A 25,388-nucleotide genomic window follows, 5' to 3' on the forward strand; every position below is an offset into this window, starting at 1 on the left:
GCAGGCAATACGCTTGACCTCATCTTTACTAGATGCTGTTCTTCTACTAATCTCATTGCAACTCCCCTCCAAGTCTCCGACCACTACCTTGTATCCTTTTCCCTCTCGCTCTCATCCAACACTTCTCACTCTGCCCCTACTTGGATGGTATTGCGCCGAACCAAACTTCGCTCTCTCTCCCCCGCTACCCCCTTCCTCTTCCATCCGATCATCTCTTCCCTCTGCTCCAACCTATCTCCTGATTCTGCCTCCTCAACCCTCCTCTCCTCCCTTTCTGCATCCTTTGACTCTCTATGTCACCTATCCTCCAGGCCGGCTCGGTCCTCCCCTCCTGCTCCGTGGCTCGACGACTCATTGCGAGCTCACAGAACAGGGCTCCGGGCAGCCGAGCGGAAATGGAGGAAAACTCGCCTCCCTGCGGACCTGGCATCCTTTCACTCCCTCCTCTCTACATTTTCCTCTTCTGTCTCTGCTGCTAAAGCCACTTTCTACCACTCTAAATTCCAAGCATCTGCCTCTAACCCTAGGAAGCTCTTTGCCACCTTCTCCTCCCTCCTGAATCCTCCTCCCCCTCCCCCCCTCCTCCCTCTCTGCGGATGACTTCGTCAACCATTTTGAAAAGAAGGTCGACGACATCTGATCCTCGTTTGCTAAGTCAAACGACACCGCTGGTCCTGCTCACACTGCCCTACCCTGTGCTTTGACCTCTTTCTCCCCTCTCTCTCCAGATGAAATCTTGTGTCTTGTGACGGCCGGCCGCCCAACAACCTGCCCGCTTGACCCTATCCCCTCCTCTCTTCACCAAGACCATTTCCGGAGACCTTCTCCCTTACCTCACCTCGCTCATCAACTCATCCTTGACCGCTGGCTACGTCACATCCGTCTTCAAGAGAGCGAGAGTTGCACCAGTCTTGACGTCAACAGTGAAGAGGCAACTCCAGGATGCTGGCCTTCTAGGCAAAGTTGCAAAGAAAAAGCCATATCTCAGACTGGCCAATAAAAAGAGAAGCTTAAGATGGGCAAACGAACACAGACAGTGGACAGAGGAACTCTGCCTAGAAGGCCAACATCCCAGAGTTGCCTCTTCACTGTTGATGTTGAGACCGGTGCTTTGTGGGTACTATTTAATGAAGCTGCTAATTGAGGACTTGTGAGGCGTCTGTTTCTCAAACTAGACACTCTAATGTACTTGTCCTCTTGCTCAGTTGTGCACCGGGCCCTCCTACTCCTCTTTCTATTCTGGTTAGAGCCAGTTTGCACTGTTCTGTGAAGGGACTAGTACACAGCGTTGTACGAGATCTTCAGTTTCTTGGCAATTTCTCGCATGGAATAGCCTTCATTTCTCAGAACAAGAATAGACTGACGAGTTTCAGAAGAAAGGTCTTTGTTTCTAGCCATTTTGATCCTGTAATCGAACCCACAAATGCTGATGCTCCAGATACTCAACTGGTCTTAAGAAGGCCAGTTTTATTGCAGCTTTAATCAGGACAACAGTTTTAGCTGTGCTAACATAATTACAAAAGGGTTTTCTAATGATCAGTTAGCCTTTTAAAATGATAAACTTGGATTAGCTAACACAACGTAGATATTTCCAGCTACCATAGTAATTTACAACATTAACAATGTCTACACTGTATTTCTGATCAATTTGATGTTATTTTAATGGACAAAAAAATGTGCTTTTCTTTCAGAAACATGGACATTTCTAAGTGACCCCAAACTTTTGAACGGTAATGTATTTTCAAAGAAGTGTGGATCATCATTATTTCGACCATATAGATTAATGAGCCAAATCTGTTTATGGTCCAATAACATATTTAAAGGAATCCATCTACCTTGTGGATCTGTTTGAACAATTAGTCCATTCGGATCAAAATTGTTAATTAATATCACCCTTTTTGAGTTTCTTTGCCAATGGGAGAAATATAGCTGTACCATGGTATTTACACTGCTACTGAGTAAACCTACAAATGTTCTCCACTCATCCACCCGCTAAAACCTCCCCCCATCCCAGGTTGGATTGTGGTCCCAGTGACTGACAGACCACCCTTGTCCCCCTGGACAATCAATTCAGACATTGTTTGTGAACTTCTTCTCTAACTCATGAGCCAGTTTGTTCTGGCCCATCTTCCCCAGGATCTCCAGTGTGATCTTCACAGCGCCGTCCTCATGGTATTGCTGCACCATCCTATTCACTGTGACCAGTCTGTTAGCGTTCTCCAGCTGGCCCCGTGGGATTGAAGTAAAGCCCTCCACACCATGATTCAGGTTCCACTGAAAGATCTCCAGCTCTTCTGAAACCAGCTCTGCCAGAGCGCCCAGCAGCAGATAAGAAACATTTGTTGTTGTCCCTGGATACAGAAAAATAAAACAATGAGAAATAACGTGACATAGTAATAACTAAAATAAACAGTCCTGAAGGATCAGAATTCTCCTTGTATGTTGATGTAGGTAAACAACAAGTTCCCTGCTGTGTGTCTTGATGCCATCTTGCTGAGTCTACCTTTTAAGAATTGTAATTAAGTGGAAGGTGCTCAACCAACAGGAGTCGAGGTGCAACCGAACAAGTAAATCTTAATTGAAAAGGTGCAACACTCGCTCACCATTAAGTAGCTAATTAGTAACTGTTTTCTTTCTCTTATCTTTAGGATTCTTAAAAGCTACATTATTGTGTTTGCTGCAAAAATCTGATATTATGGAACTCTCTCCACCTCCACCACAATTAAATCTCTTAGGAGAAGACAGGAAATTATATTTACCTGTGGTAGCGCCACCTGGTAGTGCATCCGTGGATAAAAAGAGACCTTGATTACACATGCTCCTCAATAAATTATTTCATTTGACAACCATGAACATAAAAAAAGTGGTTATATACAGTACATTCGGGAAGTATTCAAACCCCTTGACTTTTTCCCCAAAAATTTACGTTACATCCTTATTCTAAAATGGATTAAACTTTTTTTTTACCTCAATCTACAAACTATACCCCGTAGTGACAAAGCAAAAACAGGTTTTTAAAAAATGTTTGCATAAGTTTTCAGACCCTTTACTCAGTACTTTCTTGAAGCACATTTGGCAGCGATTACAGCCTCATGTCTTCTTGGGTATGACGCTACAATCTTGGAACATCTGTATTTTTTTTGGGTTTTTCCCCATTCTCTGCAGACCCTTTCAAGATCTGTCAGGTTGGATGGGGAGTGTCGCTGGACAGCTATTTTTAGAGATGTTCGATCGGGTTCAAGTCCGGGCTCTGACTGGGCCACTCAAGGATATTCAGAGACTTGTCCTGAAGCCTCTCGTGCATTGTCTTGGCTGTGTGCTTATTGTCGTTGTCCTGTTGGAGGGTGAACCTTCTTCCCAGTCTGAGGTCCTGAGCTCTCTGGAGCAGGTTTTCATCAAGGATCTCTCTGTACTTTGCTCCGTTCATCTTTCCCTCGATCCTAACTAGTCTCCCATTCCCTGCCGCTGAAAAACATCCCCACAGCATTATACTGCCACCACCATGCTTCACCGTAGGGATGGTTCCAGGTTTCCTCCAGACGTGATGGTTGGCATTCAGGCCAAAGAGCCAAATCTTGGCTTCATCAGACCAGAGAATCTTGTTTCTTATGTTCTGAGATTCCCTTAGGTGCCTTTTGGCAAACTCTAAGAGGGCTGTCATGTGCCTTTTACTGTGGAGTGGCTTCCGTCTAGCCACTCTGCCATATAGTCCTGACTGGTGGTTACTACTAATCTCTCACAATCTAAATAAAACAAACATATCCTTGACTCAAAAGTTCCAAGAAATATTATATTTTAGTGCCAACTGATATTATTTTCTTGTTACATCATCGTGATTTATCGATGGAACTTTTATTTGAGGAATTAGAATGTAAATCAGAGACATGATTTGGGGAAATCTATGACAATGTAGACCAGCATAAAAGTACAAAAACGAACTGACAAGAACAAGGTTAAATTAATGAAATATTGAATGACTATACTGCAGTGAACTTGCTTCCCTTCCTTGAGTACAACAACAAATCGGTTACATAGGGAAGTTCTATAATTCTGACATATTGTGGCCCAGTTATTTGAACTCAGTAAGGACAGGCATGGAAACAACAAGATAATCTTATTTTCTTTGCCATTCTATCGTGGAAGTTGTTAATTGTTTCTGCATTACTGAGCATGTTTCAATGTCATTTCTGTTTCATCTTTATGGTATTGCTGCTGATTTTGGCAACTAGATCTCAGTCTCACTTCAGAAGTATATGTTTCTCATTGAAAGATGTGTGAATAGAGGCAACGTTCTTACCAGTCGAATTTGCCATTTTCCTTCTTTCTTCTTTGTGGATGTTCTTAGGAAAGCTGTGTTCTGTAGTTCTGGTTTACCGAAACTCTGGTTAGTTGGAGGTGAAGACAAAGAATGATCTCAGATCTTTTAACTATTCAGTCAGCTTAACATTGCATCAAACTGCAGGTAGTGACACCCTCAACCGCTGTTCTAAACATGTGTGTGTGTGGACGTGTTTAACTATACTTGTGGGGACTAGAAGACTAGAAGTGTTGTAGATATGTAGTGGTAGAGTAGTGTGTTAATGTGTTGTATTGTAGATATGTTGTGGTAGAGTAGTGTGTAATAATGTGTTGTATTGTAGATATGTTGTGGTAGAGTAGTGTGTAATAATGTATTGTAGATATGTAGTGGTAGAGTAGTGTGTAATAATGTATTGTATATATGTAGTGGTAGAGTAGTGTGTAATAATGTGTTGTATTGTAGATATGTTGTGGTAGAGTAGTGTGTAATAATGTATTGTATATATGTTGTGGTAGACTAGTGTGTATTAATGTGTTGTGTTGTAGATATGTTGTGGTAGAGTAGTGTGTAATAATGTGTTGTATTGTAGATATGTAGTGGTAGAGTAGTGTGTAATAATGTGTTGTATTGTAGATATGTAGTGGTAGAGTAGCGTGTAATAATGTATTGTAGATATGTAGTGGTAGAGTAGTGAGTAATAATGTGTTGTGTTGTAGATATGTTGTGGTAGAGTAGTGTGTAATAATGTGTTGTATTGTAGATATGTTGTGGTAGAGTAGTGTGTAATAATGTGTTGTATTGTAGATATGTTGTGGTAGAGTAGTGTGTAATAATGTGTTGTATTGTAGATATGTTGTGGTAGACTAGTGTGTATTAATGTGTTGTATTGTAGATATGTTGTGGTAGAGTAGTGTGTAATAATGTGTTGTATTGTAGATATGTTGTGGTAGAGTAGTGTGTAATAATGTGTTGTATTGTAGATATGTTGTGGAAGAGTAGTGTGTAATAATGTGTTGTATTGTAGATATGTAGTGGTAGAGTAGTGTGTAATAATGTGTTGTATTGTAGATATGTTGTGGTAGAGTAGTGTGTAATAATGTGTTATATTGTAGATATGTTGTGGTAGAGTAGTGTGTAATAATGTATTGTAGATATGTAGTGGTAGAGTAGTGTGTAATAATGTGTTGTATTGTAGATATGTTGTGGTAGACTAGTGTGTAATAATGTGTTGTGTGAAGTACTGTTTTATTGTATGTAGTTGTGTAATCATGATTGGACCCCAGGAAGAGTAGCTGCTGCCTTGACAGGAACTAATGGGGATCCAGAATAAATACAAATACTTCCAGTTGTATCTAACAGATATTTCTGGGGAGTGCATTAGTTCTGAATTCTTTTCAACATTCTAATAAAAATAATGTACATTTAAAAAATAACTTTTTGTAGAATAAAATAATAACGCAATGTTTCAATTATATAGCAGTCTAGACATTCTATTATAGCTCATAACTTATCTTTAGTGAGGTGCATAGAGTTTTATAAAATAAAGATTCTTACCTTGCTGGTAACAGAAGTTAACCTTGCTGTTCTCAGAGTCTATGTTGGACTGGTGAACTTCAACTCTGCTTTACTGTCAATGAGAACAGAGTGACTGTATCAGCAATTTATTTGACGAATCAGGAAACACAGGTGTGTACGTCTCAAATGGCATCCTATTTCCTTTCCTGTTTTCCTGATGTGCTGTGGTTAAAAATAGTGTCCTACAATGGGAACAGGGTGCCATTTGTAAGGGAACGGGGTGCCATTTGTAAGGGAACGGGGTGCCATTTGTAAGGGAACGGGGTGCCATTTGTAAGGGAACGGGGTGCCATTTGTAAGGGAACGGGGTGCCATTTGTAAGGGAACGGGGTGCCATTTGTAAGGGAACAGGGTATGTTGGAGAATTTCCACGACATATGAGGATTTTCCAGTATCTATACTGTTTTCTCAGACGTAGTGAGCATAATCAATATGGGGTTAATCATTAGACATATGTCAGTAGAATGAAGGCTAGGTACATGGGAGTGTACAGATATGGTTCAATATAGAGTCAACCTCGGACATATAGAAACAGAAGATAAGCAGAATCTGTGCACTTTGGCCAGGCTAAGCCAACATGGATATGACCGTTCTGGGCCATATCTGATCTTGTGGGGGCTGCTGTTGGAAACGCACATGGGTTAATCATTCATAGGCAACATAGGCCTGAACTTATTAAGGGACTTGAACATGTACTCTGGCTAATCAATATAGGCACCACAAGACATGTACATGTACTGAGAAGACATGTTTGTATTAATCAAGTATTATTGGAAATGCACTTATATTGGGAACTTAAATATGTAATGAATGTATTATTGTTTATATTAGTACTGTGGTGACGCCACCAATATAATCTAAGATGAGCATTAAAAGTCAGAAGTGGGGGTTAACAAGCCAGATATGAGACAAAAAGATAATGGTGGCGTGAGGCCAAGGGGTGTTCATAATTTACATAGAGAGGAGTGACCATGTATGTTATGTAAGAGTGAAAATGTATAAAAGCTGAGGTCTGAAACTGGAGAGTTCAATTGTTCCATGGAATTGCTCGGCTTCTGTTACTTATGGAATAAAGTCTACTTGAATTTACAAGCTCCGGTACGTGAGAAATATTTGATCCAATATTTCCACGACAGGTGCCATTTATAAGGGAATAGGTTGCCATTTATAAGGGAATAGGTTGCCATTTATAAGGAAATAGGATGCATTTAGAAGGGAATATGGTGCCATTTATAAGGGAATGGGGTGCTATTTATAAGGAAATTGGGTGCCATTTATAAGGAAATAGGATGCATTTAGAAGGGAATATGGTGCCATTTAGAAGGGAATGGGGTGCTATTCATAAGTTAATATGGTGACATTCATAATTTAATACGGTGCCATTTATAAGGGAAAAAGGTGCCATTTATAAGAGAATATGGCGCCATTTAGAAGGGAATGGGGCACCATTTATAAGGGAATGGGGTGCCATTTATAAGGGAATGGGGCGCCATTTATAAGGGAATGGGGCGCCATTTATAAGGGAATGGGGTGCCATTTATAAGGGAATGGGGCGCCATTTATAAGGGAATGGGGTGCCATTTATAAGGGAATGGGGCGCCATTTATAAGGGAATGGGGCGCCATTTATAAGGGAATGGGGCGCCATTTATAAGGGAATGGGGCGCCATTTATAAGGGAATGGGGCGCCATTTAGAAGGGAATGGGGCACCATTTAGAAGGGAATGGGGCGCCATTTATAAGGGAATGGGGCGCCATTTATAAGGGAATGGGGCGCCATTTATAAGGGAATGGGGTGCCATTTATAAGGGAATGGGGCGCCATTTATAAGGGAATGGGGCGCCATTTATAAGGGAATGGGGTGCCATTTATAAGGGAATGGGGTGCCATTTATAAGGGAATGGGGTGCCATTTATGAGGGAATAGGGTTCCATTTATAAGATAGTAAGGTGCCATTTAAAGGGAATGGGGTGCCATTTATAAGGGAATCGGGTGCCATGTAGTTAAAAGGTTAAATAAAATGTAAATTAAATAAGTTATAAGGGAATGGGTTGCAATTAAAAAGAGAATAGGGTTCCATTTGGAAGGGAATAGGGTGCCATTTGGAAGGGAATAGGGTGCCACTTGGAATGCAAACAAGAACTCCTCTCACTTACTCAAACTCACAAACAAACACACACACACACACACACACACACTGTCTTGTACAGCTAACCTTGTGGGGACACACACAAATAGAATTTTGTTTTTCTGCATAATTGATTTTGTGTTGTAGATATGTTGTGGTAGAGTAGTGTGTAATAATGTGTTGTAGATATGTAGTGGTAGACTAGTATGTAATAATGTGTTGTATTGTAGATATGGTAGAGTAGTGTGTAATAATGTGTTGTATTGTAGATATGTTGTGGTAGAGTAGTGTGTAATAATGTATTGTATATATGTTGTGGTAGAGTAGTGTGTAATAATGTGTTGTATTGTAGATATGTAGTGGTAGAGTAGTGTGTAATAATGTGTTGTATTGTAGATATGTAGTGGTAGAGTAGTGTGTAATAATGTGTTGTATTGTAGATATGTAGTGGTAGAGTAGTGTGTAATAATGTGTTGTATTGTAGATATGTTGTGGTAGAGTAGTGTGTAATAATGTATTGTATTGTAGATATGTAGTGGTAGAGTAGTGTGTAATAATGTATTGTATATATGTTGTGGTAGAGTAGTGTGTAATAATGTGTTGTATTGTATATATGTAGTGGTAGAGTAGTGTGTAATAATGTGTTGTATTGTAGATATGTAGTGGTAGAGTAGTGTGTAATAATGTGTTGTATTGTAGATATGTAGTGGTAGAGTAGTGTGTAATAATGTGTTGTATTGTAGATATGTAGTGGTAGAGTAGTGTGTAATAATGTGTTGTATTGTAGATATGTTGTGGTAGAGTAGTGTGTAATAATGTATTGTATTGTAGATATGTAGTGGTAGAGTAGTGTGTAATAATGTATTGTATATATGTTGTGGTAGAGTAGTGTGTAATAATGTGTTGTATTGTATATATGTAGTGGTAGAGTAGTGTGTAATGTGTTGTATTGTAGATATGTAGTGGTAGAGTAGTGTGTAATAATGTGTTGTATTGTAGATATGTAGTGGTAGAGTAGTGTGTAATAATGTGTTGTATTGTAGATATGTAGTGGTAGAGTAGTGTGTAATAATGTGTTGTATTGTAGATATGTTGTGGTAGAGTAGTGTGTAATAATGTATTGTATTGTAGATATGTAGTGGTAGAGTAGTGTGTAATAATGTGTTGTATTGTAGATATGTAGTGGTAGAGTAGTGTGTAATAATGTGTTGTATTGTAGATATGTTGTGGTAGAGTAGTGTGTAATAATGTATTGTATTGTAGATATGTAGTGGTAGAGTAGTGTGTAATAATGTGTTGTATTGTAGATATGTAGTGGTAGAGTAGTGTGTAATAATGTGTTGTATTGTAGATATGTAGTGGTAGAGTAGTGTGTAATAATGTGTTGTATTGTAGATATGTAGTGGTAGAGTAGTGTGTAATAATGTGTTGTATTGTAGATATGTAGTGGTAGAGTAGTGTGTAATAATGTGTTGTATTGTAGATATGTTGTGGTAGAGTAGTGTGTAATAATGTATTGTATTGTAGATATGTAGTGGTAGAGTAGTGTGTAATAATGTATTGTATATATGTTGTGGTAGAGTAGTGTGTAATAATGTGTTGTATTGTATATATGTAGTGGTAGAGTAGTGTGTAATAATGTGTTGTATTGTAGATATGTAGTGGTAGAGTAGTGTGTAATAATGTGTTGTATTGTAGATATGTAGTGGTAGAGTAGTGTGTAATAATGTGTTGTATTGTAGATATGTAGTGGTAGAGTAGTGTGTAATAATGTGTTGTATTGTAGATATGTTGTGGTAGAGTAGTGTGTAATAATGTATTGTATTGTAGATATGTAGTGGTAGAGTAGTGTGTAATAATGTGTTGTATTGTAGATATGTAGTGGTAGAGTAGTGTGTAATAATGTGTTGTATTGTAGATATGTTGTGGTAGAGTAGTGTGTAATAATGTATTGTAGATATGTAGTGGTAGAGTAGTGTGTAATAATGTATTGTAGATATGTAGTGGTAGAGTAGTGTGTAATAATGTGTTGTATTGTAGATATGTTGTGGTAGAGTAGTGTGTAATAATGTGTTGTATTGTAGATATGTTGTGGTAGAGTAGTGTGTAATGTGTTGTATTGTAGATTTATAAAAATAAATACAAAATTGAAGTCGGAAGTTTACATACACCTTAGCCAAATACATTTAAACTCAGTTTTTCACAATTCCTGACGTTTAATCATAGTAAAAATTCCCTGTCTTAGGTCAGTTAGGATCAGCACTTTATTTTAAGAATGTGAAATGTCAGAATAATAGTAGAGAGAATTAATTATTTCAGCTTTTATTTATTTCATCACATTCCCAGATTACATACACTCAATTAGTATTTGGCAGCATTGCCTTTAAATTGTTTAACTTGTGTCAAACGTTTCGGGAAGCCTTCCACAAGCTTCCCACAATAAGTTGGGTGAATTTTGGCCCATTCCTCCTGACAGAGCTGCTGTAACTGAGTCAGGTTTGTAGGCCTCTTTGCTCGCACACGCTTTTTCAGTTCTGCCCACAGATTTTCTATAGGATTGAGGTCAGGGCTTTGTGATGGCCACTCCAATACCTAGACTTTGTTGTCCTTAAGCCATTTTGCCACAACTTTGGAAGTATGCTTGGGGTCATTGTCCATTTGGAAGACCCATTTGCGACCAAGCTTTAACTTCCTGACTGATGTCTTGAGATGTTGCTTCAATATATCCACATAAGTTTCCATCCTCATGATGCCATCTATTTTGTGAAGTGCACCAGTCCCTCCTTGTCACGTCCTGACCAGTAGAGGGTGTAGTTGGGTCAGGACGTGGCAGAAGGGAGTGTGTGTTTTTTATTGTTTCATTGATTTTGGCCGTGTGACTTCCAATCAAGCACAGCTGTAGAGGGTTGTGGTTGATTGGGAGTCACACATAAGTTGCCTACGTTTCCTTTGTGTTTCGTGGGTAATTGTTCTTGTCATTGTGGTTGCACCTGACAGGACTGTGTTGGCTGTCAGATTTGTTGTTTTTGTAAATTGCGTAGTGTTCGTGTAATTAAATATGACGAACCCTAACTCCGCCGCATTTTGGTCCACTTCTTCCTCAGACAGCCGTTACAGAATTACCCACCAAACCCGGACCAAGCGGCGGAAGAGGAAGGAGCAGCAGGAGTACAGCGTTATGGACCAATGGACTTGGGAACAGATCCTGGACGGAGAGGGACCATGGACTCAGGCTGGGGATTATCGCCTCCCGCAGTGGGAGATTGAAGCGGCGAGAGCGGAGAGGCGCTATTACGAGGAGAGAGAGCGCAACGAGCGCGAGTGGCAGCCCCAATAATTTTTTTGGGGGGGGGCACAGTCGGTGGAGCTGAGGTCGGAACCAGAGCCAGTCGGGATGACATTGGAGGTGAGCGAGGGATATGAGGCAGAGACTGTGACGGGGTTAATGGGGAAATTAGGAGAGAGAGAGATGAGAGAGCTGCTAGTGTGGTGCATAAAGTACGGCATTCGCCCTAATGAGCGTGTCGTGGGAATGATGTCACCTGAGGCAGCTCTCCATACTCGTCCTGAGGTGCGTGCTGGTTGTCTGGTAAAGACTGTGCCTACGCCCAGAACCAGGCCTCCTGCATGTCTTCCCATCCTGGTCAAGCCCGTGCCTCCTCCACGGACCAGTCCTCCAGTGGGTCTCCCTATCCTGGTCAAGCCCGTGTCTCCTCCACGGACCAGTCCTCCAGTGGGTCTCCCTATCCTGGTCAAGCCCGTGTCTCCTCCACAGACCAGTCCTCCAGTGGGTCTCTCCACCCTGGTCTCTCCTGTGCCACCTCCTCAAACCAGGCCTCCAGCGGGTCTTCCCAGACTGGTGAGTCCAGGGCCTGCGCCCAGAGCCGGGTCTCCGTTATGTCTCCCCAGCCTGGTGAATCCTGAGCCGGAACTGCCAGAGTGGCCAGACTGCCCGGAACTGCCAGAGTGGCCAGACTGCCCGGAACTGCCAGAGTGGCCAGACTGCCCGGAACTGCCAGAGTGGCCAGACTGCCCGGAACTGCCAGAGTGGCCAGACTGCCCGGAACTGCCAGAGTGGCCGGAGCTGCCAGAGCGGCCAGACTGCCCGGAGCTGCCAGAGCGGCCAGACTGCCCCTCCTGTCCTCCGGCCCAGCCCGAGGGGCCCTCCTGTCCTCCGGCCCAGCCCGAGGGGCCCTCCTGTCCTCCGGCCCAGCCCGAGGGGCCCTCCAGTCCTCCGGCCCAGCCCGAGTGGTCTGTCTGCCAGGGTCAGCCCGAGTGGCCCGTCTGCCCGGCGCAGCTATCGGTGCCACCAAAGTGGACGACGCCGAAGGTGGAGCGAGGTCCACGTCCTGCACCTGAGCCACCTCCAGGATAGGTGGGTTGGGGAGGGACGGTGTAGCACAGTGCCGTCGGTGACGGCAGCCACCCTCCCTTCCCTCCCTTATTGTTTAGGGGTTATTTTTTGTTGGGGTATTGGGGATTTTCTTGTGTGTTCTTTTTTTAGGTGCATCCCGGGGTCTGCACCTTGAGGGGGGGGTACTGTTACGTCCTGACCAGTAGAGGGTGTAGTTGGGTCAGGACGTGGCAGAAGGGAGTGTGTGTTTTTTATTGTTTCATTGATTTTGGCCGTGTGACTTCCAATCAAGCACAGCTGTAGAGGGTTGTGGTTGATTGGGAGTCACACTTAAGTTGCCTACGTTTCCTTTGTGTTTCGTGGGTAATTGTGCTTGTCATTGTGGTTGCACCTGACAGGACTGTGTTGGCTGTCAGTTTTGTTGTTTTTGTAAATTGCATAGTGTTCGTGTAATTAAATATGACGAACCCTAACTCCGCCGCATTTTGGGGTCCACTTCTTCCTCAGACAGCCGTTACACTCCTACAGCAAAGCACCCCCACAACATGATGCTGCCACGGTTGGGATGGTGTTCTTTGGCTTGCAAGCCTCCCCCTTTTTCCGCCAAACAGAACGATGGTCATTATGACCAAACAGTTCTATTTTTGTTTAATCAGACCAGAAGGCATTTCTCCAAAAAGTACGATCTTTGTCCCCATGTGCAGTTGCAAACCGTAGTCTGGCTTTTTTTATGGCGGTTTTGGAGCAGTGTCTTCTCCTTGCTGAGCGGCCTTTCAGGTTATGTCAATATAGGACTTGTTTTACTGTGGATATAGATACTTTTGTACCTGTTTCCTCCAGCATCTTCACAAGGTGGGGTGGGAGGTAGCCTAGTTGTTAGAGCGTTGGACTAGTAACCAAAAGGTTGCAAGATCAAATCCCTGAGCTGACAAGGTAAAAAAATCAGTTGTTCTGCCCCTGAACAAGGCAGTTATCCCACTGTTCCTAGGCTGTCATTGAAAATAAGAATTTGTTCTTAACTGACTTGCCAAGTTAAATAATAAAAAATGGTCCTTTACTGTTGTTCTGAGATTGATTGATTTGTATGTTCTTCTCTAGGAGACAGAACACGTCTCCTTCCAGAGCGGTATGACGGCTGCGTGGTCCCATGGTGTTTATACTTGCGTACTATTGTTTGTACAGATGAACGTGGTACCTTCAGGCGTTTGGAAATTGCTCCCAAGGATGAACCAGACTTGTTGAAGTCTACATTTTTTTTCTGAGGTCTTGGCTGATTTCTTTTGATTTTCCCATGATGTCAAACAAAGTGGCATTGAGTTTGAAGGTAGGCCTTGAAATGCATCCACTGGTACACCTCCAATTGACTCAAATTATGTCAAATAGCCTATCAGAAGATTCTAAAGCCATGACATCATTTTCTGGAATTTTCTAAGCTGTTAAAAGGCACAGTCAACTTAGTGTATGTAAACTTCTGACCCACTGGAATTGTGATACAGTGAATTATAAGTCAAATAATCTGTCTAAACAATTGTTGGAAAAATGTGTGTCATGCACAAAGTAGATGTCCTAACTGACTTGCCAAAACTATAGTTTGTTAACAAGAAATTTGTGGAGTGGTTGAAAAACGAGTTTTAAACTAATTGTATGTAAACTTCCGACTTCAACTGTATATGTGTTGGTTGGAACATGTCTTTGTCTTGTGCAGCTGTCTGACCCATTGGGCGAATAAGCTTGGTGGAGCTTATATAGTCCATTCCTTCCTGTTATTCAGAACCTAACAGTTTATATCAGAACATTTGTATTCATCAATTGTATTGCTCTTACAATTTTTTTAATACAAAAAAAAATACAAAAAAATTCACCTTTATTTAATTAGATCTTAAATAAGTGATACTGGCAAGAGCGGTGTGTGGGTTTTTCTTTTAAAATGACAAATGGCATGACCTGTTCTGTAAGACTTCACATTCTTAAAGTTAAATAAGTTACATTTACATGTATCTATTATCCTTTCATAAATGGAAAACTATAAATGTAAAAACAAGTAAGAGAAGACCAAGTTACAGGTATGTTTCATTGTCGTCCTGATCATAGTCCTCAGGAACCCACTACAATGTAAAAACAATATATAGTGAACAAATATTTTGAATTACAAAGGGGTGGTTCGAGCCCTGAATGCTGATTGCCTGACAGCCGTGGTACAGTATATCACAGGTATGTCAAAAACATACATTTTTAGTTTTCTAATTATGCTGGTAACCAGTTTATAATAGCAGCAAGGCACCTCTGGGGTTTGTGGTATAAGGCCAATATACCACGGCTAAGGGTTGTATGCAGGCTGTTTACTCTGTATCGTGCCTAAGAACAGCCCTTAGCCATGGTATATTGGCCATATACCACATCCCCTCTGGCCTTTTTATGTAATTATGTTCAACTGGCCGGTTTGTCTGTCTGTCTTTCTTCCTGTGTGTAGGGATGCAGCCTGACCTCTACCACTCATAGTTACATGAGAGATTCGTTAATGATCTAGACTGTATGTGTGTACTGTATCATTTCATACTGTAGAACTGACTATGACAGTGAGTACAGGTGTTGTAACATATGAGGGTGGAACTGACTATGACAGTGAGTACAGGTGATGTAACATATGAGGGTAGAAGTGTAGAACTGACTATGACAGTGAGTACAGGTGTTGTAACATATGAGGGTAGAACTGACTATGACAGTGAGTACAGGTGTTGTAACATATGAGGGTAGAACTGACTATGACAGTGAGTACAGGTGATGTAACATATGAGGGTAGAACTGACTATGACAGTGAGTACAGGTGATGTAACATATGAGGGTAGAACTGACTATGACAGTGAGTACAGGTGATGTAACATATGAGGGTAGAACTGACTATGACAGTGAGTACAGGTGTTGTAACATATGAGGGTAGAAGTGTAGAACTGACTATGACAGTGAGTACAGGTGTTGTAACATATGAGGGTAGAACTGACTATGACAGTGAGTACAGGTGTTGTAACATATGAGGGTAGAACTGACTATGACAGTGAGTACAGGTGAAGTAACATATGAGGGTAGAACTGACTATGACAGTGAGTACAGGTGATGTAACATATGAGGGTAGAAGTGTAGAACTGACTATGACAGTGAGTACAGGTGTTGTAACATATGAGGGTAGAACTGACTATGACAGTGAGTACAGGTGTTGTAACATATGAGGGTAGAACTGACTATGACAGTGAGTACAGGTGATGTAACATATGAGGGTAGAACTGACTATGACAGTGAGTACAGGTGATGTAACATATGAGGGTAGAACTGTAGAACTGACAATGACAGTGAGTACAGGTGTTTTAACATATGAGGGTAGAACTGACTATGACAGTGAGTACAGGTGATGTAACATATGAGGGTAGAACTGTAGAACTGACTATGACAGTGAGTACAGGTGTTGTAACATATGAGGGTAGAACTGACTATGACAGTGAGTACAGGTGATGTGACAGTGAGTACAGGTGATGTAACATGAGGGTAGAACTGTAGAACTGACTATGACAGTGAGTACAGGTGATGTAACATATGAGGGTAGAACTGACTATGACAGTGAGTACAGGTGATGTAACATATGAGGGTAGAACTGACTACAGGTGTTGTAACATATGAGGGTAGAACTGACTATGACAGTGAGTACAGGTGATGTAACATATGAGGGTAGAACTGACTATGACAGTGAGTACAGGTGATGTAACATATGAGGGTAGAAGTGTAGAACTGACTATGACAGTGAGTACAGGTGTTGTAACATATGAGGGTAGAACTGACTATGACAGTGAGTACAGGTGTTGAAACATATGAGGGTAGAACTGACTATGACAGTGAGTACAGGTGATGTAACATATGAGGGTAGAACTGACTATGACAGTGAGTACAGGTGATGTAACATATGAGGGTAGAACTGTAGAACTGACAATGACAGTGAGTACAGGTGTTGTAACATATGAGGGTAGAACTGACTATGACAGTGAGTACAGGTGAAGTAACATATGAGGGTAGAACTGACTATGACAGTGAGTACAGGTGTTTTAACATATGAGGGTAGAACTGACTATGACAGTGAGTACAGGTGAAGTAACATATGAGGGTAGAACTGTAGAACTGACTATGACAGTGAGTACAGGTGATGTAACATATGAGGGTAGAACTGTAGAACTGACTATGACAGTGAGTACAGGTGTTGTAACATATGAGGGTAGAACTGACTATGACAGTGAGTACAGGTGATGTGACAGTGAGTACAGGTGATGTAACATGAGGGTAGAACTGTAGAACTGACTATGACAGTGAGTACAGGTGATGTAACATATGAGGGTAGAACTGACTATGACAGTGAGTACAGGTGATGTAACATATGAGGGTAGAACTGACTACAGGTGTTGTAACATATGAGGGTAGAACTGACTATGACAGTGAGTACAGGTGATGTAACATATGAGGGTAGAACTGACTATGACAGTGAGTACAGGTGATGTAACATATGAGGGTAGAACTGTAGAACTGACAATGACAGTGAGTACAGGTGTTTTAACATTGAGGGTAGAACTGACTATGACAGTGAGTACAGGTGATGTAACATATGAGGGTAGAACTGACTATGACAGTGAGTACAGGTGATGTAACATATGAGGGTAGAACTGTAGAACTGACTATGACAGTGAGTACAGGTGTTGTAACATATGAGGGTAGAACTGACTATGACAGTGAGTACAGGTGATGTGACAGTGAGTACAGGTGATGTAACATGAGGGTAGAACTGTAGAACTGACTATGACAGTGAGTACAGGTGATGTAACATATGAGGGTAGAACTGACTATGACAGTGAGTACAGGTGATGTAACATATGAGGGTAGAACTGACTACAGGTGTTGTAACATATGAGGGTAGAACTGACTATGACAGTGAGTACAGGTGATGTAACATATGAGGGTAGAACTGACTATGACAGTGAGTACAGGTGATGTAACATATGAGGGTAGAAGTGTAGAACTGACTATGACAGTGAGTACAGGTGTTGTAACATATGAGGGTAGAACTGACTATGACAGTGAGTACAGGTGTTGTAACATATGAGGGTAGAACTGACTATGACAGTGAGTACAGGTGATGTAACATATGAGGGTAGAACTGACTATGACAGTGAGTACAGGTGATGTAACATATGAGGGTAGAACTGTAGAACTGACAATGACAGTGAGTACAGGTGTTGTAACATATGAGGGTAGAACTGACTATGACAGTGAGTACAGGTGAAGTAACATATGAGGGTAGAACTGACTATGACAGTGAGTACAGGTGTTTTAACATATGAGGGTAGAACTGACTATGACAGTGAGTACAGGTGAAGTAACATATGAGGGTAGAACTGTAGAACTGACTATGACAGTGAGTACAGGTGATGTAACATATGAGGGTAGAACTGTAGAACTGACTATGACAGTGAGTACAGGTGTTGTAACATATGAGGGTAGAACTGACTATGACAGTGAGTACAGGTGATGTGACAGTGAGTACAGGTGATGTAACATGAGGGTAGAACTGTAGAACTGACTATGACAGTGAGTACAGGTGATGTAACATATGAGGGTAGAACTGACTATGACAGTGAGTACAGGTGATGTAACATATGAGGGTAGAACTGACTACAGGTGTTGTAACATATGAGGGTAGAACTGACTATGACAGTGAGTACAGGTGATGTAACATATGAGGGTAGAACTGACTATGACAGTGAGTACAGGTGATGTAACATATGAGGGTAGAACTGTAGAACTGACAATGACAGTGAGTACAGGTGTTTTAACATTGAGGGTAGAACTGACTATGACAGTGAGTACAGGTGATGTAACATATGAGGGTAGAACTGACTATGACAGTGAGTACAGGTGATGTAACATATGAGGGTAGAACTGTAGAACTGACTATGACAGTGAGTACAGGTGTTGTAACATATGAGGGTAGAACTGACAATGACAGTGAGTACAGGTGATGTAACATATGAGGGTAGAACTGACTATGACAGTGAGTACAGGTGATGTAACATATGAGGGTAGAACTGACTATGACAGTGAGTACAGGTGTTTAACATATGAGGGTAGAACTGTAGAACTGACTATGACAGTGAGTACAGGTGTTTTAACATATGAGGGTAGAAGTGATCCTACACTTCTCTAACCGTCCTCTTACCTGTGAGCTGAGCTGTCCTGAGTTACCAGCAGAAGTTAACAACAACAACATCTGAGACGGGGATGTTGAATGAAGGAGGGGCAGCTGGAGAGAAGGGGGGACATGGAGGGTAACCGCACTGGGGAGAAGATAGTTTGGGTCCTGGGTGGGAATAAGGACAGGTATGAGGAAGTGGCAGTACCTGAGAAAGAGGGAAGAAACTGGGGAAATAGAGGGGAAGATAGGAGGGGGGATAGAGAGTCAGTTAGGGTTCTTGTCTACAATCCTACTTCTCTGATCTCTCTCTAACTTCTCTGCCAGATTATTCTGGTTCATCTTCCAGATTCGGAAGCTCAGGAAGATATATACAGTCATGATCTGTTTGTGATATCTTCCCTACTGTATTGGTGATTGTATGTACGGAATGTAATGAATGATTGTTGTTTAATCATAATGGGGTCACCTGGATACATCATGAATAGACATAAAAGAGGGGCTGCTGAATGTTATTATGAAGTCAGTTGAATGTTCTTTATGGTTAGACCTACACTGAACTGTGATTGTGATGTATAGACTGATGGACATTATTGTTATGTTACCTCCACTGTAATCTCCCTGCCAGATTATCCAGCTTCGTCCTCCTCAGGATCTCCACTGTGATCCCCACAGCTCCCCCAGGGCCGTATCTCTTCACCTTCTGATCCACTGTGTCCTGTCTGCCAGTGTTCTCCAGCTCTATCCATGGGATAGGAGGAATGCCAAGCAGCTGGCCACTAGTCAGGTAAGACTGAAATGTCTTCAACTCATCTGGGTTCAGCTCCATCAGAGTGGTCAGCAGCAGAGCTGGGACATCCAACAATCTCTAAAAGGAATCGGAATAGAAAAACTGACTAGTGATATAAAATAAAGAACATGAATATATTCATATTAAGACATACTAGAATATTTCCACTGATCTCTCAATATCTCATTTTCATATCATCATGAAATAGATTACATTAGGAACTTTTACACACACACACACACACACATTAGATTGCAGTGTCTTCAGAGAATACTGTGATCTACTGTATGTGGTTTGCTCACATTGACTTTAGACATGGCCACTAGTCCTACCTTCTGCAGATCCAGCTTCACCTTCATCATAGAGATTTCAGTCTCCAGACGACGATGGTTCTTCTCAGACCGGGTCAACCTGGACACAGGAAACAGTCACACACTGTTCTCTTCCCCTACACCACATGCTGTGGTCACTTCACTGTTCTGTTCCCCTACACCACCACCACATGCTGTGGTCACTTCACTGTTCTACACTCATTTCACTCAGTTAGTGAGAATGATGTTATACATTCTGATAGAGATGTTAAAGGGTCACTCCTCTGATTTTAAAGTTGATTATCTCTCCAGCACCAGGCCAGTAGACTCATATATTAAATCTCACCAGTGACTACATTGATTATATTAATCTGATATTAAAACTATGTCCACTTCCATTCCAGAAGAGGTGCTGGAGAGTTTGGTCCTCTCTGCCCCCGCTGGCTTCTGTTCCCTCTCAGAAGCAGCTACTGGCTCCTACACAAGCACATACACACAGTCTGTGTCCTGTCTGTCTTTTCCATTAAGGACCACATTAGAAAGTGCTGATTCATACTTTGCCTAAAACAATAACAAGTATTAACAAGAAAATGTATACACCGACACACACTTGGCTGCTTGATATCAAAGAAGGTAGAGGCCTGTAATACAACAAATGCGTCTTCCCCCTCCATCATATAACTGTAGTTCTTTAAGGGTTGTAATGCGGTCTTCCCCCTCCATCATACAACTGTAGTTCTTTAAGGGTTGTAATCGGTCTTCCCCTCCATCTACTGTAGTTCTTTAAGGGTTGTAATCGGTCTTCCCCCTCCATCATACAACTGTAGTTCTTTAAGGGTTGTAATGCGTCCTCCATCATACAACTGTAGTTCTTTAAGGGTTTATGCGCTCTTCCCCCTCCATCATACAACCGTAGTTCTTTAAGGGTTGTAATGCGGTCTTCCCCTCCATCATACAACTGTAGTTCTTTAAGGGTTGTACGGTTTCCCTCCATCATACAACTGTAGTTCTTTAAGGGTTGTAATGCGGTCTTCCCCCTCCATCATACACTGTAGTTCTTATTTAATGCGGTCTTTCCATCATATAACTGTAGTTCTTTAAGGGTTGTAATGCGCTCTTCCCCCTCCATCATACAACTGTAGTTCTTTAAGGGTTGTAATGCGCTCTTCCCCCTCCATCATACAACCGTAGTTCTTTAAGGGTTGTAATGCATCTTCCCCGTCCATCGAAAATTACACTAGGGAGGGAAACAGTGCCTTTAAATGTTTGGTGTTCGCACCACCTTGCTGCCTTTAGGGTGTCCCTAGAGGCTTCCTTGAAGAATAAATATTAAGAGTAGTTACTCATTGGGTGATCAAGACAAATTACACCCCACATTCACAATACCACCATGCAAACAAAAGTCACAATTACTAAAGGGGTTTTCAGTAATATCTATAACTACTCAACAAGTCATCAAAACTATTATATCTTGCCATGCATCAATCCTCCAGCATTACACACAGTACAGTCGTGGCTAAAGGTTTGAGAATGACACAAATATACATTTTCACAAAGTCTGCTGCTTCAGTTTGTATGATGGCAATTTGCATATACTTCAGAATGTTATGAAGAGTGATCAGATGAATTGCAACTAATTGCAAAGATCCTCTTTACCACGCAAATGAACTGAATCCCCCAAAAACATTTCCACTGCATTTCAGCCCTGCCACAATAGGACCAGCTGACATCATGTCAGTGATTCTCTCGTTAACACAGGTGTGAGTGTTGACCAGGACAAGGCTGGAGATCACTCTGTCATGCTGATTGAGTTCGAATAACAGACTGGAAGCTTCAAAAGGAGGGTGGTGCTTGGAATCATTGTTCTTCCTCTGTCAACCATGGTTACCTGCAAGGAAACACGTGCCGTCATCATTGCTTTGCACAAAAAGGGCCTCACAGGCAAGGATATTGCTGCCAGTAAGATTGCACCTAAATCAACCATTCATGGGATCATCAAGAACTTCAAGGAGAGCGGTTCAATTGTTGTGAAGAAAGCTTCAGGGTGCCCAAGAAAGTCCAGCAAGTGCCAGGACCGTCTCCTAAAGTTTATTCAGCTGCGGGATCGGGGCACCACCAGTATAGAGCTTGCTCAGGAATGGCAGCAGGCAGGTGTGAGTGCATCTGCACGCACAGTGAGGCAAAGACTTTTGGAGGATGGCCTGGTGACATGAAGGGCAGCAAAGAAGCCACTTCTCTCCAGGAAAAACATCAGGGACAGACTGATATTTTGCAAATGGTACAGGGATTGGACTGCTGAGGACTGGGGTAAAGTCATTTTCTCAGATGAATCCCCTTTCCGATTGTTTGGGGCATCTGGAAAAAAGCTTGTCCGGAGAAGACAAGGTGAGCGCTACCATCAGTCCTGTGTCATGCCAACAGTAGAGCATCCTGAGACCATTCATGTGTGGGGGTGCTTCTCAGCCAAGGGAGTGGGCTCACTCACAAATTTGCCTAAGAACACAGCCATGAATAAAGAATGGTACCAACACATCCTCCGAGAGCAACTTCTCCCAACCATCCAGGAACAGTTTGGTGACAAACAATGCATTTTCCAGCATGATGGAGCACCTTGCCATAAGGCAAAAGTGATATACTAAGTGGCTTGGGGAACAAAACATATTTTGGGTCCATGGCCAGGAAACTCCCCAGACCTTAATGCCCATTGAGAACTTGTGGTCAATCAAGAGGCGGGTGGACAAACAAAATCCCACACATTCTGACAAACTCCAAGCATTGATTATGCAAGAATGGGCTGCCATCAGTCAGGATGTGGCCCAGAAGTTAATTGACAGCATGCCAGGGCGGATTGCAGAGTTCAACACTGCAAATATTGACTTTTGCATCAACTTCATGTAATTGTCAATAAAAGCCTTTGACACTTATGAAATGCTTGTAATTATACTTCAGTATTCCATAGTAACATCTGACAAAAATATCTAAAGACACTGAAGCAGCAAACTTTGCGAAAATGAATATTTGTGTCATTCTCAAAACTTTTGGCCATGACTATAGACTACATACCCAGTTCACAGCTCTCAGTTTGCCGTGCATTTTGTTTTCAGCATCGTCTAGAAAAAAAACTGATTGTGGTCATTAAGTAATGTAAGGGAACGTCTAGGGGTGTGTGTAGAAGAATGCACCTTACTTTAGCTAGTAGCCTATACAGTACCTGATCCTGCAGAGCTGGATGCTGATGTGACATGCTGTGACTTCATGGGGGGGGGGGCTTTTACATCATCCTGAAATAAATTGGAGAGAGGGGGGTTAAGTCTTTAAACAGTGGTTTAAAACCATACCACTCATCATGACACCTACCTGTAATGCGTTTTGTTTCGATCTTTCAAACTCTCTTCTTCAGACCTTAGTGAGTGAATGACTTACATTACATACCATGTGAAAATATATCCAGGTTAGTCTGGCTACAGTGAAACAAGTGATTTTAAGGACGCAAATTAAAAGTTTTAATAATGTTCAAGACTTACGGCATGGGAAAGTTCTGCAGGAGAACTAGACTCCACCATCGCCTAATTTGCTGCATGTTTTCCTTTGAAAAAGAAAATCACACAATCGGATGGGTATCCCAAAAAACATTATCCACTAGCATTGAGAATATCATAATTTATACATACCTCAGTGAAATCACATTGTGCTTCCATTGCAATGTACAGGGCATACTGTAAGTTAAGAAAGAGTAGGTTGTTTAGTTTGATAGCTATGATAATAATAATAATAATAGTCAATAATAATAATAATAATAATTCCACCAGGAATATATTTCAGGATGTAGAAGTCACAGCATGTCACATCAGCATCCAGCTCTGCAGGAGTTTGATGTATGAATAGTATGTAGTGTAAAAACTGTAGGAAATAGGTCCCAACAAGTGTCAAGAATAATAAACAACAAAAAGTATAACAGAAAATAGGACTAATATAATATAGTGAATAGCCAGCATCTTACCATCAATACAAACACCCAACAGTTGTTTGAGAAACCTTGCTTTGGTAGGCCCTGTGGTGTGAACAAGGTACACTTTTCAATAAAGGAATGACAAATCAAATGGTACATTTCAGTGGAATAATGTAAAGGAATATCTGACCTCAACATCATCCAGACCAAAAGTCCTCCAAGGTCCAGGGGACACGATCTGAGCAATGTTTCTGTGAACACGGTGTATGTGAAAGTAAAGAAAACGTACAATTCAACAGCTTTTTATACTCCAGCATGCATAACAGTTTTAAACACAGTTGGAACTTAATTAGCCCAAGTTCTTTTTCACAACATGTATGGGTGATGCTGGACCAGAAAATGTATTTTCGACTGCAAACACACCATTTCTCACATCAATACACTCACATGCCAAAAATATTTCCTTGTTCACTGTTTCAAAGCAAGGTGTATGCTTTCTTCGTAAATGTGTTTTGAAGTTTTTGTTATTTAACTTCAGTTTGCAGGGTGGACAAGTGACTTTTCTTGACTTGCCATGTATGTTGGGACCAGGTGATTTCATTATTGTATATACTATGTGAAGGCTGTGTAGACTCGCTATGTGTAACTTAGAGAATGGCCGTCGGCATAAATGATACACATTTAGAATCAGCCAAACACAACAAGGCATACATTGAAGAAACACAGAAAATCAACGATGAAATCGATTACATAACTGTACATGTACACTTAGCCGTACTGCTCAAGCAGGCACATTTTTCCAATTAAGATTCCCTCATTGTGAGCAATTAGCTAGCTCACGTGCAAATGGGTGCTAATTAATGCTATGCCAACATCGCCGCGGTAATTGGTCATTTAAAAATATACCACTGCACTGGTATAACATGAATATTACAAAGTGCATAATGACAGTCTCACTTCCATGGTTTATATTTTTATCCATGTAGGTTAGGTTCCATTAAGATTCACTTTCGTTGACGTTGATACCTTCGACATTTACCTCAACTTGGATGACCTAGAAGGAGACGGGAAGGGTTCGGGTTAAACGCGTTTGACTCCGCCCACAATGAGCCCGGCCCCGAACAGCACACTGCAGTCAGGGGCTTCTCTCCTTATTGGTCTCTAGTAGTGCGTCGCCCTCTAGAGGACAAACTGACACCAAACCAAAATAGGTGAGAGAGAGAAGCTGTTCTTATCTAGCGATGAAGTCAATACAACATCTCTGATATGATCTTGTTCTTTTTGTTTCCAGTTGACTCACAGGTTGTATTTGTAACGATACAAAATTCAGACTCCTTTTGTGGCGTCATTGAATTAATTTAACATATGAAGAATACTTAAAAATATATGTTATTAATTCATAACATAGTAACGAGTGAAAACTTCTAGGCTACAATCCAGTACATTATAATGTGACCTATCTGAGTAAATATCCAACAGCAGGGCTGGTTCTAGGATGACATTTCTGGGTTGGTTCTAGGGGAATATTTCTGGGCTGATTCTAGGATGACATTTCTGGGCTGGTTCTAAGATGACATTTCTGGGCTGGTTCAAGGATGATATTTTTGGCCTGGTTCTAGGATGTTATTTCTGGGCTGGTTCTAGGATGACATTTCTGGGCTGGTTCTATGGTGATATTTATTGGCTGGCTCTAGGATGACATTTCTGAGATGGTTTTAGAATGATATTCATGGGCTGGTTCTAGAATTATATTTATGGTCTG

At 41.5% G+C, this 25,388-nt stretch overlaps 1 protein-coding gene and 2 long non-coding RNA genes across 6 annotated transcripts; 1 reads left to right on the forward strand and 2 right to left on the reverse strand.

The window, feature by feature from the left end:
* Positions 1-1,699: 1,699 nt before the first annotated feature.
* Positions 1,700-5,942, reverse strand: LOC106564218 (caspase b). The gene is made up of 4 exons (XM_014130270.2): positions 5,855-5,942; positions 4,298-4,381; positions 2,760-2,774; positions 1,700-2,351 (listed from the first exon to the last, which is right to left on the reverse strand). The coding sequence occupies exons 2-4, from the start codon at positions 4,311-4,313 to the stop codon at positions 2,071-2,073; spliced, it is 312 nt and encodes a 103-aa protein (XP_013985745.1). The 5' UTR covers positions 4,314-4,381; positions 5,855-5,942; the 3' UTR covers positions 1,700-2,070.
* A 9,695-nt stretch (positions 5,943-15,637) lies between these two features.
* Positions 15,638-18,328, forward strand: LOC123725415 (uncharacterized). 4 transcript variants are annotated; one of them, XR_006757871.1, is made up of 4 exons: positions 15,638-15,656; positions 16,010-16,055; positions 16,640-17,428; positions 18,066-18,328. It is a non-coding gene; the product is annotated as an uncharacterized lncRNA (long non-coding RNA). The 4 variants fall into 4 exon arrangements; XR_006757872.1 differs by lacking the exon at positions 15,638-15,656 and having other exon boundaries at positions 15,689-16,155; positions 16,793-17,248; positions 17,283-17,428; XR_006757873.1 differs by lacking the exon at positions 15,638-15,656 and adding an exon at positions 15,715-15,975 and having other exon boundaries at positions 16,010-16,155; positions 16,793-17,428.
* A 4,619-nt stretch (positions 18,329-22,947) lies between these two features.
* Positions 22,948-23,726, reverse strand: LOC106564220 (uncharacterized). The gene is made up of 3 exons (XR_006757874.1): positions 23,678-23,726; positions 23,349-23,393; positions 22,948-23,263 (listed from the first exon to the last, which is right to left on the reverse strand). It is a non-coding gene; the product is annotated as an uncharacterized lncRNA (long non-coding RNA).
* Positions 23,727-25,388: the final 1,662 nt, after the last annotated feature.

This window comes from Salmo salar, chromosome ssa12, assembly GCF_905237065.1.
Source record: "Salmo salar chromosome ssa12, Ssal_v3.1, whole genome shotgun sequence".
Taxonomy (NCBI): Eukaryota; Metazoa; Chordata; class Actinopteri; order Salmoniformes; family Salmonidae; genus Salmo; species Salmo salar.